The 13,324-nt window shown below is 43.1% G+C and overlaps 1 protein-coding gene across 3 annotated transcripts in view; it reads right to left on the bottom strand.

Annotated features, from left to right (window-relative positions):
- Window positions 1–2,223: 2,223 nt before the first annotated feature.
- Window positions 2,224–13,324, bottom strand: part of LOC107274069 (mucin-17) — a 154,600-nt gene continuing 143,499 nt past the window's right edge. For all 3 annotated transcript variants that reach the window (XM_015752817.2, XM_015752821.2, XM_025091356.1), the window contains 9 exons: window positions 9,504–13,139; window positions 9,089–9,403; window positions 8,892–8,961; window positions 8,406–8,815; window positions 6,304–8,280; window positions 6,081–6,203; window positions 5,842–6,008; window positions 5,536–5,750; window positions 2,224–5,449 (listed from right to left, as the gene is read on the bottom strand). In XM_015752817.2, the coding sequence (XP_015608303.1) occupies window positions 5,028–5,449; window positions 5,536–5,750; window positions 5,842–6,008; window positions 6,081–6,203; window positions 6,304–8,280; window positions 8,406–8,815; window positions 8,892–8,961; window positions 9,089–9,403; window positions 9,504–13,121 (7,317 nt within the window). In that variant the 5' untranslated portion in view covers window positions 13,122–13,139 and the 3' untranslated portion in view covers window positions 2,224–5,027. The remainder of the gene's footprint in view (window positions 5,450–5,535; window positions 5,751–5,841; window positions 6,009–6,080; window positions 6,204–6,303; window positions 8,281–8,405; window positions 8,816–8,891; window positions 8,962–9,088; window positions 9,404–9,503; window positions 13,140–13,324) is intronic.

Here is a 13,324-nt window from a genome sequence, read left to right on the forward strand (position 1 = left end):
AGCCCAGTGGGTTAGACGTAAGGAACCACGCCCGCCGCCGGCGGCGGGCCCCGTTAGCCATCGATCCACGCGCAAAATGTCTCCGACAGAGGGTGACTTTATACTAGCGGGTGCTCAATAGCACCCGCACCTACCCCAAGTGAAGTGACCCCCAAGCACAAGCACAAATAGGACTTTACCCAAAGTCAACGGACTACCCCTCCGACCTCCCCACCGACACATAGGATCGTCTCTACCCACACAAGTGCCCAAGGGTCAACGACATGTTGGAGCGTTTTTAGCAAAGCGAACAAATTATACTAAATACGCGAGAGCTAGACACCTGGCTAGATTCACTATACGAAAGACCATGGCCGTAGATACCCTAAGGGGGCTCAAGGCCCCCGTCGGGAGACCCATAAGGTCCTGTTGCGGCCACAACTTGGGCCACCAACCACTGAGCAAGCTCAGCGGATGAGGCGGAAGGGCAACCCCCGACACCATGGTCTTAAGTCTAGCTGCACTAACCGGATGACTACTCTTATATGACTACTTGAACTAATATGCTCGACCCGACCAAAGGAATAGGAAGTGTAAGACAAGCATAATAGAAAGTGAGAGGGAACAGAGTGAAATGAGATATTAGAAAGGAAGATAGAATTTAAGAAGTCAAGAAATAGAAATGTAAGGAATAGAGGTGTAGAAGTAGAGAAGAAATAAGGAAAGAGATAAATAACAAAGTAAAGAATTACAGATGAAGAAAGAAGGAAGTAAAGAAGAAATAAATATAGAAAGAGAAGAAGGTTGGAAAGGGATAAGAGGTGGTGATTCCAAGAGACCAGTATAGGAGACCGGCTCGAGGAAGAATGAGCGCTCCGGGTCCGGGCACTGCCTCGATCACTTCTCCCACCAGCTGCCTGCTCCCACTCACAGAGTCCTGCGCGACGAATTTGCGCGCACACAATTTTGGGCAACTTCCAGTATTTCTAAATATGCTTGGCCGGAATTTTCGATTTCTAAGTGTTAATATTTTACTTTATTGATTTAATTCATTATTTTAATGTTTGAAACACCTGATTTATTAATATTTTAATTTGAACGTAATTTATTTTCGATATTCTACAATTTCAATTCAATTTTTATCTACTCCGTATATTCTGAGAGATTTTTATGTAGCCTCTATTTCATATTTTGAATAATTTCTGAAAGTAAATGAAGATCCACTAATAGTATTTGGAAACTTTGAGAAAATTGAGAAGAAGAAGATAGAAAAGAGTAAATATTTCATATAGGCTCAAACACAAGTTTTTCGTTTTTCAGACGGGTCTCATGCGTGAGCACTAACTATATAATCTGTTTAAAATAATCAAGGAACATGTATTTTTATTATAATTTACACTTCGACTATTTTTAAGTTTATTATTATTTATTAATTTATTAATGCGAGATTACAACTGCTAAATAATATAAACCCGAGCTGAAATACATACCTTATTTAATATCAACAATTAATACGTAAAGCATATATTTATTTAATCAACTGCAGAATTTTTATGTAATAAAATGTTATAAAATAATTTTAGATCCTTTTATTGCACACAATGCAAGTTGCCTTTCATGATGAACGTTTGGCGCCAAATCTAGCTCGGAAACAAGCGATGTGACGGTTAAAACATAAGATCATCACAGCAGCGAGTAGTCAGCCAATCAGAGTAGAGACGGTCTAGTGACATGCCGGTCCAAATGCGCATAACCGTTACTGGCTATATCTCGTCTATTTGTACCATGGTTGATACTACTAATTCTGACTCAGGAATAGAGCTACTATCAGAGGCTAGGTAAGTGAAAAATTTACTTTTTCACTAACATGACTTCATAATTATTTCCTGACAGTGTCCTTAACAGCTAGCAGAATTTTCACAAATCAACAAAACGTCTGATCCAAAACGCATGACGTTTAAGCTCAGCAATTCCTTCAACCAGAAATGAACCAGGTATTCCGCTAATGACAATCTGTCAAGTTTAAAATAACTGCTGTGAACTCATCTATAAAGTGACTAGTTAAAACCTATCATGCCTATGAATCAGCATCGCGAAAAAGCGTAAGGTACATATATGCTGGTCGAACTTTGGGATGTTAAATTTTACCTACACTGATGGATGGGAGCAGGAAATTGTAAGTAGAATACGTTTCAATTTAAATATAAGGACTGATAACAGGAAGAAATTTATAGCAGTAGAAAATTTCGGTAAAAATACTTGTTTTATTACATCGATAGGATATTTTGTTACTGATATTAGCAAAAGAAATCACAAGTTATGTGTTTTACGAAATTGTCGACAATCCATTGGGGCTTTTTTTTAATCATGATAATGACAATAATTAACCGTATTCTTAATTCCTCCATTTACGAATCACAGAGAAACTCTAATTTGTATCCTTTGCGTTAAGATCGTTTTGAACTAAACTGCGGAAATAAAATATATATATTTGTTCTCTTTTTCTCATATATAATTTCTTTTCTCGTAAAGCAGTAGCGTTAACACATTTAGAAGTTTCTTGAATATATAAATACAAGGGGTAGGGGAAACGTTACGGCTAAGAAAATGTACATCAATAATAACTATTATGTATATATAGTACAATAAAAAAGCGGATAGTAATAATAATTGTAATAGTAATAATCTGAAATATGTACATACGCAGGCGCGCATCTGCGTATTTTATTCACTGAATTACATTAAACTACATAACACCAGTTATTCTTTACATACACAAGTAATACACTATTATAAAAAAAAAACGTAACTACTACTTACAGTGTTTCCTACTTACATTAGAAGACATACATACAATACGTACACTGTTATCATTTACAAACTCGCAAATCGCTGCAAAGAAATGGGCTTAGAGGCGTTCTGAATGATTTTATTTAAAAGTAGTCAGTATATGATACAACTGCATTATCCGCCGTTAATCCTGGTTAATCGTCAGCTAAATAAAATTAAAGAACCGCACGCCCAAGCACGAGTATCGACTGCCAATTGGAAAGACAATAACTACTATACATTAGTACGTATTCGATACATACGCTAATCAAGTGTGGCCGATAATAATGCATGAGCGCACATCCGTTTTAGGTATAACATATAAGATATTGAGAATACATATAGATTTCCCTGAGACTGATTATAACGATTAAAGTATGTATACAGCATTTAAATAAAGCACATAGTTTTCAGCGTTATGCAAGCCGTAAAAAAAAGCTTTGTGATGAAAAAAAGGAGCTTCTAAGCCACCTTTTATCAGACTCTCCTAATTTCTTTTTGGAGTAATCATAATCCTCTATCATCAAATACGGTATAAACCGTGAACGAATAAGTACGGAGATCGATATTACGATACGTTGTCGATCTAATCCGTATCTACGATGCGGATGCCTTTAATTGCTTCGTTTAGAAAAAAAATGTTCGTGACTCGAATTTGATTGAGGTTTTCTTTGTTCTTATGTAGATCTATCCCTCAGATGATAACTGCTTGCTCAAAAAATGTATGTCAATTGTTCATAACGAAACTTGCCTCTTTAGTATAACCGATACGCGAATAATTAAAACTTAAAGTATCGTTATATCGGCTGCACACGTTATTGCACACACAATATTATTCGATCGACATATCGCGATACGTTGTGATCCTAAACAATCATGAACGTTCACTCTTAATTGCAACTCACCTATAATTGCGCTATCAGTCCACCCCAGAGTATTAACACGAATAATCGGACTCCAAATTGCACTTCCCAACTTATAAATGCCACGTAGCATCTAAAGGTATATGTACATTTAAAAACATAAAGACCGAATATAATTTACATATAACATCGTAGATTAATATTAAAAGTGAAAGACGAAGAAAAATATAGAATACAACTCAGAAGTGGTAACGTGGGTAGCCGTAAGCTCATTTTTATAATACACGCATTCTCGCATAACCGTATAATTAATAATAACCCAGTGTTCATAAACTTAATAAAACGGTATTGGCTCACGCAACCTATCCAAATGTGAGGGATCACCGGCATTATCTTCAATCGAGAATTATTTGTCAATAAATTGGGGCACTTATTTATAATTTTCCCATTATTCTCCGAAACGAAATATACATCTATCGTGTGGTTTCAATTGGCATCCTTAAAGATGTTACCAAGACTTCTAATATAAATATGAGACTAACACGCGACTCGATAAAAAGTAAACACAGATAAGACTCCCCATCAAAAGGACTCGCAAACTCTATTGTCATTACGGCAGTTTTCCTCTAAAAGCGTTAGATTAAAATTCATGGTTAACCAGCCATTCGAGGCTCGTTATTAAAATATCATCACCCTATGGATATATCTCCAATAAACACTCTAATATAATGTCACAGTTTGCTGCTTTGTTATCCTCACTCGTATTCCCATTAAATTAATCCACGTGTCTTTATTTTATCTTGGCATCGAAATTGTACCGCACGCGATTGACGGAATTTTATATATTTGCAATTAGATTAATCGTTATTGAATGCAGAGATACAATGAAACACACGAGCTAGAAAAGAGTTTTAGTGTTTCGGAAGCACTGATAATAAATTCCATTACGTATTGGTTCTCCATCAAAAACGATTATATTAATTATACATATAGGTTTCTTTTTTCTTCCCAAGTGAGAATGTCGATCTGGTCTGTGCATACGGTACAACTGCGAGTTATCCTGCCATGGTTAAGTTCCTGATCTTAGTATCGACAGGGACAGTGTCGATGTAGATTAATACACAATTAAAATAGTGAAATTGCCAAGACCGGCTCGAGAAGACGTCTTATAGCGATAATAATTACTTAATCTACTGAGTTACGATTAGCTTGCCGTGTTCTCACTTGTCTCTCGCGTTTAAGCGAAGCACTAATCATAGTTCTGTTTTGATGCTTCTTAGAGGTTTCCTTGTCTAATATGGACGTTGTTGAACTGCTGGCCTGGAGCGAAGTGTCACTCTCCAGCAACGCCTCCTGTCACCTCAGACTAATCACGACCCTTTCGACGTTTAGCAGGGACTTGACCTTGGCGTTATATTTTATAAGAGTTACTTTCGAACCCCGCACGTTGATTCGCTCACCGCCACTCAGCAAATGCAAGCATCTTGACTGCTCCAGGAAATCAGGAAGTTTCAGTTCCTTCATTACATCCCGGTGCGCCACCGCTGGTGGCCCGGAAGGAGCTTTGGGATTCACTTGACGAAGTAATGCATCTCTGCTCTTCACTCGTAAAGCTGCCATCAAGTCTTGTAGTAGGACCCATTTTTCAGTATCGTTTGCAAGGGAAAATAATACAGGCATATTAATGTCGCTCACTTCCATCTCGACTTCGTCCAATTCTGGCTCAGGATTATCTAACGGTACATCCTCTAATGGGTTGTATCCCGTATCTTCTGGATCTGAAATAAAGACGGTAAGAAAAATCATAATGCTTTGCTATTCAAAAGTCTAGTAATGACTTTAAGAATTGCGAAAATGGCCTTACCAAAAATTGATGCTGGACCTCCAAAGAACCAGGGCGTGGATGTACGGCCTTGAATATCATCTAAATGTCGTTCGAGGATAGAATAAGCATCGGTGTCGGCTGATAACATCAGCGGTGTTTGTCCCGAATATGTAGCCAATAAGGGATCAGCGCCATATGAAAGTAGTAGTCGAACGAGCTCAGTGGCACCACTTTCTGCTGCTTCGTGAAGTGGTCTGTAACATGCAATAGAATTATTGATTATTGTAATGTTACTAGATATCGCATTAAAAGAAAAATTAAAATAAATGATATCCATTCAATTACCTGATTCCACCATTTGCACTCTCACTGGCATTAGCTCCATACGCAAGAAGAAGTTTAGCGATTTCAAGATGGCCTCTGGAACATGCTTCATGAAGCGGCGTGTACCCTGCATTGTCCTTAGGACTTGGCGCACTATTCAGTTTTTCTAAGCAATAGGCAGTTACATCCTGAAAAAGGGAACGTAGATAAATAATAACAATTTAAAGAAAATACGATGCGTTAATATAAGCTTCACTAACCGTGTAGCCGAGCCTGGCAGCTCGATGAAGAATAGTCTCCCCAACACCTTTCTTAATGACCCACGTTCTGATTTCTGACTGAATATCAGCAACGCACTCTGGACTGGGCCTTGGTAAAATTTGCTGTAAAAACAAATAAAATAAATTGTAGGATTCCAAGAAATTAAGGAAAATAATATACAGCAATTTCCGATGAGAATGAATCTCGCATCATCATGCTTACTCTTTTTCGCTCCTTCGTTATGGTCTCATCTTTCTTTAAAGGCTTTTTCTTTTTGCGAATATAATCAAAACCAGAACGGAATTTCCGACGGCCGGTTCTTAGTTTTAATTTCTTCTTATTCGGCGCCTCAGCTTCGTCAGCATTATCGACCTCAGCCTCGTTGTTTTCCATTTCTTGTACATCCTGTGTGTCATCCTGAGCTTCATCTTCCACTTCCTTCTTTATATGTTTCAATTGCTTCTCCGCCAGAGACTTCAATAGATCCTTACGCCTTTTTGATGACAACAGGTGACGTTTAGAATTTATTATAGCTTTGTGACTTCTTAAGATCCCAGCGTTTCTCAGACGGGAGACAACCTTCTGCTTGAGAGTGCGAGATCTACCCAGAATACCCTCCTGAGCTTCGTTCTGCGAATCATCATCTTGCGAAGTATCTCCTGCGTGATTTTGCATTGGTGGAGCTGAAGCTGGTCTATCCTCACCAAACACTTCTCTGATAGTTGTCTGCTTCTTTAAAACCCGGGTTTCAGTTCTAGTTCTGCTTTTTAAAACGAACGTCGAAAATTCATTGGGTATAGCGTGATTATTCTTAAATGTATCCCGGAAATTATTAACAGTTTCCTTACGGAAGTAGCCCAAAAGGAAGGAGTCGGTAACTTTAATTGGTTTTGGGGATTTATTATTCTTCAATGGTGATTTTCCTTTTGTCTTTACAGTCGTCTCGTTTGAGGCCAGGAGAGAAGTGAGACTCGGAGTAGGAAGTAACTCTGGTTCGTTGCTACCTTTAGGAAGAGTCTTAGCACCTTTTTCAAATTTATCCTTTGATTTCTTCCTCAGATCTTTTTTAGTAGTACCGACTTTCTGAGCAAGAAGATCCACGATAGAATTATTCTCGGATCGGGTATGTCTTGTCATAGTCTTAGGCGGACAGGATATCGTAGTGGAAGACGTAGCTTCTTCGTCATCAATTTTACTACCAAGACCAGTAATACTGAAGCTGCAATTAGAATCTAGGTCACTGTCTGTCATTCTTTTTCTACTGAGACAAACGTCAGAACTATCCATAGATACTGAAAGTGCTGGTGAGCCAGGATCCAAATCCGGTAATGATGTGGATAACCTATGGAACCTCGAAGGCTTCGAGACTGTTATTAATCTCGTTGGCATTCTTAAGGATTTTTTGTAAACATAAACTTCCTCCTCCCAGCCTGGCCTAAAATCACTCCCATCACCAAACAGCGGCTTGGGTTTAGCTTTCTGCGAGGATCCCCCTTTTGATGATGATAATTTGCACTCTTTTTCCTGTTTGGCTTTATGAGGTGTGGTATCTCTCGATCTTAACTTCATCCCTTCAGTTTCTGTATTCACAGCAGAACGTTTCCTCGCTCGTAATCTATCCGCTACTGTTGATTCCTGTCCAAATTCTGTACTAGCATCACTATCCTCACTAGAGCTTTCACTTCCACTTGACGATTCTAACTTTATTCTACTTCCTCTACGTAATCTTCGCTTCCTGCAAATTATTTCCTCATCGCAGTCGCTTTCATCTCTCTTTGACTTCTTTTTAGCTGTCCTTTGAATAAGTGGCACCTCGTCTGTATCATCACTTGAATTTCTGTTGACGTCCTCACCCTTGACTTCTGATTCTAACAGTTCAGTCTTAACCTCTGTAGTGATCGAGTTCTCCTCTTCCTCCTCTTCCTTCTTATTAGATTCCGTCGGTCCGTTCTTACTACTGGTAACCACCTCTCCCTCTTGTATCTCCTTCTTAATATCTTCCGGTCTGATTTCAAGTTGCGACGTGGAATCGAAATCCTTGTTACTCTCGTTACTTGCGTCCAATTTCGATGGAGCAGTACCATCGGGCTTCTTTCGTCGTCCGCGCTTCTTCATGGCGTCACCGCTGCGCAATTGTTCCATAAACTTATCACAGGTCGCTGCCCACATTGGATCCAGCTCGGTAATCTTGTCATTTTCCTAAAAACAAAAAGAGAACGCTCGTATTCAACTGGAAATAGTCGGAGACACTAGGTTCCTTTCTGTCGCTGGCATTGCAACACTGAACTTATGAAAAATGAATGACGACAATCTCTTAAGTTTACCTTCAACTCTATCTTTACGAGATCCAACGATGATGCCATTCCAATGCACATAGCATCGTTGAGCGGAACGGGCGGTTGAACTTTGGACAATTGCTTCCTGTCCCTCCTCATCTCTTCCAAAGTTTGTCTTTCCAGCACCGGCATTTCTCCCTCGGAATCGCTCTCTCTGAAGTCGAAAACTGATGTCTCGGACGAACTTCGGAATCCGCTTGCACGCGGTGGAACTGTCGATGCTACCGCAGGCGGTGGTACAGGTATGGTGGCAGCTACGGGCATGTTCTCTTCTTCCGTTTTCGAGAATAGACGCCTTCTTAGAGGTAAGCAGGCTGTTTTTTCTCGAGTTAATTTAGGTGGACTCCCTGCGGATGATCCTGACTGTGGGGTGGACGTAGAAGCTGCGCTTTCGACGTCTAAAGTGAAAAAGTGAATTATATAATTATCTCGGACGAATGAGTAGCAATCAATAAAAATTAAAAGAATATTTACCCTTTGGCGTTACAGATATATCTTGAGGAGGGACGATTGTCGGTTTTGCAATAAACTGTCCGGTACCAACCTATGGATTGTAACGATGCAAAGTCAAGTAAGTATACATCAATACATCTTTAGAATTCTAACTATTATGTGATTGCTTGAGATAGGTAATAATATGTAAATAGGTCGTCCAAGAGATGAAATCTGACCTGCTTAAGCTCTGCTTTTGTCCTAATTTTCGCCGCAAGAATGGCAGCAAGACCATCGTCCTTGTCTCTGTGAATCTGATTTTCAGCTCCTCGCGGTCCCAGAAGAGCCTCTTTACCAGGTAGCGTAGCTGATGAATTCACTCGTGAGGCGTACAAGCTACGAGGAGCCTCTTGAGTGATAGAATCTACTGCTCTTGGCACATGGAACTTGTAATGGGGTGGTGTGTTGCTGTTACGTTCAAGTAAACTCGCTGCAGTGAATGGTGACAAGTTGTGTCGTCCTATGTTCGTTTTGGGTTCAACCGGCGCGACAACCTTAAAAAACAACGAGAAGGTCGTTAACTAACCGTTAACGCTAAGAGTGTGCGATTCGCAATATAATTGCTGAAACGCTTAGATCTCCGGAAGTACTCACCTTATTTTGGAAACTTTGCTGATTGTGATTGACAAGGATGGGTTGTTGGCTATTATGCTGTTCCTCTCTTTGTTGTTTATTCTCAAGACTATTTCTGAGCAAGCTCAGCACCCTTTTATCAGCCCCTGTATTACTAGGCGGATCCGTAGTTGGGACTGTACCACCGTGAGACATTCTCTGCCCGTGACGATAGCTCTGGTAAGACGCTTGACTACTGGATGGCTGCGGATTGCTGTGAACACCTGGCGATTTCAACACAGCATGATTGTAATGAAGTGAACTTCGTGCAATTTTGCCATCGGGATAATTTCTTTTATCACAGAAAGCTTGGTATCTCGGAGATTCTGATGGATATGCGTTCTCAGGTCTTTGGTCGTAACCACTGCTGACAGTAATAGCACCATTGGGAATTGGACCGGGTAGACTCATTTCCTGTCGCTGTTGTTGCTCGTGCAATGCGCGGGCCGTCGAAAGTCTTTGCTCTATTTGTTGATCTATCGTCAGTCGCCATGTATCGAGACGTGGTTGTTTGCTGGGCCCCGTATAGACGGGTTCGGCAGTTCGCTTGGCAGGAGACCGAGTTTTTGAATGAGCTGACTGTGAGAATTTACTTTGCTCCATGTAATATTTAGTAGGATCCGGAGAATATTCCTGTACAGGAATGGGCGTCCTCGTTGGATCGACCGGAGGATAACGCGTCGATCGTGATGTACTATTGGGGTGATACGGCGTAGTCTTGTCGTAGACCGGTGTGGGCAGTGAACTCTTCTTGAAAGTGGACATATGTGGCAATGGTGCTGCAGGATTCGTATGCGGTGCCGGGGCATAGAATTGCTGAGTGGTGCTCCTTCGCAAGGGGTTCTCGTGACTCGACTGACCAGGACGTTGTAACGGTGTGGAGTTAAAATCCGGAAGGAAGTCGACCTTTGGTGCGCAGACCGTCTGAGGGGTAGACACCCTGACACACGAGGTCGGATTTCTCGTGCTGCTGTTCGCATTGCGTGAAGGGTCGAACGCAGAATAGGAAGTAGGTGGAGGTGGATGTAGCTGTGGAGGTAACATGGCCCTATTATTGCTACTTCTAATGCTCGAACTGCTAACTTGATGCTTCTCGGTTCCATTAGCATCAAAATCATCCTGCGCAGTGGAATCGGCTGGAGTCTTTACAGTTTTAACTGAGAGATCCAGGGGCGACTCCCTCTTCCTAATTGGTACTCCATTAGTTTGCAGCGTGGTTGCCATTGTCGCGACAGGAGCGGATTGACTTGCTGATGAGTTAGCATACGAAGTCCCTGCTGGGTATTCCTTATATGCATAATTCTCGGCAGCGTGTAATGCCGGATAGGCGCTACTCGACGAACGGTTCACAGGATTGGAAGACGAATAGGTGTGCACGGGAGTTGCAGCGGGTACCGATGGTCTTGTAGCACCGATCGATGTCACCGTAGTGCTGGAAGAATTACTCCCATGATGGCTGGGTGCTATCGTCGTCGCATATTGGGGATAACTCTGCTGTCCGCTGAACCTGGGATACGTTGAACTGGCGACTGTAGTGGTTCTTCCGTTAAGTGGCATCGAATGATTCATCGTAGATGCCAGGGGGGCAGCTGAGTAGTCGTTGACCCGTTGGGGGACTAGGGAAGGTTGCACCGGGGAACTCTTAGTGCTATTTATCGATGGCGTCCTTTGCCGTTGGGCTGGCTGAGCTTTGGTAAGGGGCTCCCGTGAACTCCTGTTGGAATGATAAGACGACAACGCCGCGATAGGAGGCAGGTTGTGAGTATTGGAGCTCCTCTGCATAGGAATCGACGTTTGATAAGATCCATACGCCGGTACCGCTTCCACCATCGAGTTCCTTTTCCCGTCTGCTCCGTTGTACGTTATCGGCTTGGCCTGACTTCCGTACGTCGAACTATTGTTCAGCGAGGTTGGCGCCTGTGGAACCGACGGTACCGGCACGGCTGGCGCGTAAGATTGTGATCTACTCGGTTGCGAGTAGTAGCTGCCTTGTGCCGGATTTTTTTGGAAGGAATGGTAAGATTGAGGAGGATAGGGACTGGCGTAGGAAGTTGTTTGATAATGCTGCGAGGTCGCTGGAACAGGATAGGAGTGCGCCGACGATCTCGGTGGCGGCGGATACGTGGGAGAGTGTGGCTGGAAAGTGTGAGGTGAGGATGGGTGATGTGGGGACGCATGGGGATTGTGTAGAGAGGACACGTGTGGGGATTGTCTCTGTGGCGAGGGTGTGTGATGATTTGGTTCATGAGGAGACGGGGTATGATAGCCAGTGGGAGGTGGAGGAGGCATGTGGCCAGGACCGAGAGAGTTATGGCTGGAGGGTATGTGTGGCAGGACACGAGGGGGATAAGGACTGCTGTTTAGTACATGGGGTGAAGGATTGATTCGGCTTGGATTTTGCGGTGAAGGAGCGTGCGCCGCAGGTAGATGCGGAGATGGAATGTGCGCCGGAAGATTATGAGGCGAAGGAATGTGACTCGAACTGCTGTGATGCGGACTGCAGGGATTGGTCGAGGAAGAATGCGACGCAGGTATATGAGCTGACGACACATTGGAGGAATGCAGTATAGACGGGGGATTGTGTGTATTCGTCATAACTGCTGGATGACTCTGGGGATGTTGATTGACACTCGGTGCCACGGGATGATAAGGGCTCGGATTGTGTCCTTGGGATGAGGGTACGCCATATGGTGCTGGATGGTTCTGGGAGGATGACGGGGTGTAAGCGGAAGGTACGCGTTGTTCCGGTTGATGGGGAGGGGCTGGTTGCTGCTGAGGAACTGAACTTGCGCTGCTCTGCTCAATTGGGCTGGGCCTTATTGCTGGTTGATGAACGACAGTCGCCGATGGCGGCGCATTTGCTGATTGATACGTGGAGCTGTGACTTAGTGGCACCGGTGCGCTCTTGGTTATATCAGGATGATGATATCGAGGATAGTACTGTGTTCTCTGAGCGACCATGGGTGAGCTCGGTGGAGGACGTTCGCTGGCAGATTGATAGCCAGACTGCGACGTGAGGATCTCTGCCGTGGAGAAAGGTGTCCTCGACACGTTGTTCAGCTGCTGATATACCGGCGGTGGGGAATGTGACTTTGGCGGTTGCATCTGATGCAACTGCGGTGACGGCGAGGAACGCTCGGTAACGCCCGCGCTCGACTGTTTACTGATTTGTTGCTGCTGCTTGCCCGGCGGCTGCATCTCCGTTAAATTGCTAACAGGAGTCAACGTGGACGATGACTCCAAGGAGGCGGATCCGTCGTCTCCCGGCCTAGTATCGGGAACCTCGACCCTCGTGGGCTGAGGAGGATAAGGCTCAACCGGTCGAATTTCATTCGGACCTGGTGGATTCCAATAGGAACTTGAACTGGGTCCATTCTCTTCCAACCTGCTATCCGAGTATCTGGAGGTCTCTTGCGTCCCACTAGTAGACACACTCGTCGGAGTACTGGATACTGGCATATCGCCGGCATGATTGTAGCTGGATGGCGTCGATGTTGCAAGATTCTCCGTCGAAGCATTAGCTCCGGCCGTACTCGGCACGGGCAGTCCCTGGAAGTACTGGCGAGCCCCCTCCAACACGTTCGTGAAGCTCACATCCATGTCCCACCAACTGCTAATCTACAACAAATTCAAACGAAAAGAAATTACATACAATTCAACGGAGCGTTAGCTCGTTCTTATATAATAAATTGAAGAAAAGGTGATTCATGACTCATACGGTACCGAGTCCCTTGTACATAGAGTACCTATACTACATATATCACGTCTTACATACGAGGAGACAGTTCTCGCGAACTCGTGTC

The sequence above is a fragment of the Cephus cinctus genome, unplaced genomic scaffold (genome assembly GCF_000341935.2).
Source record: "Cephus cinctus unplaced genomic scaffold, Ccin1 Ccin1_scaffold2166, whole genome shotgun sequence".
In the NCBI taxonomy this organism is placed as follows: Eukaryota; Metazoa; Arthropoda; class Insecta; order Hymenoptera; family Cephidae; genus Cephus; species Cephus cinctus.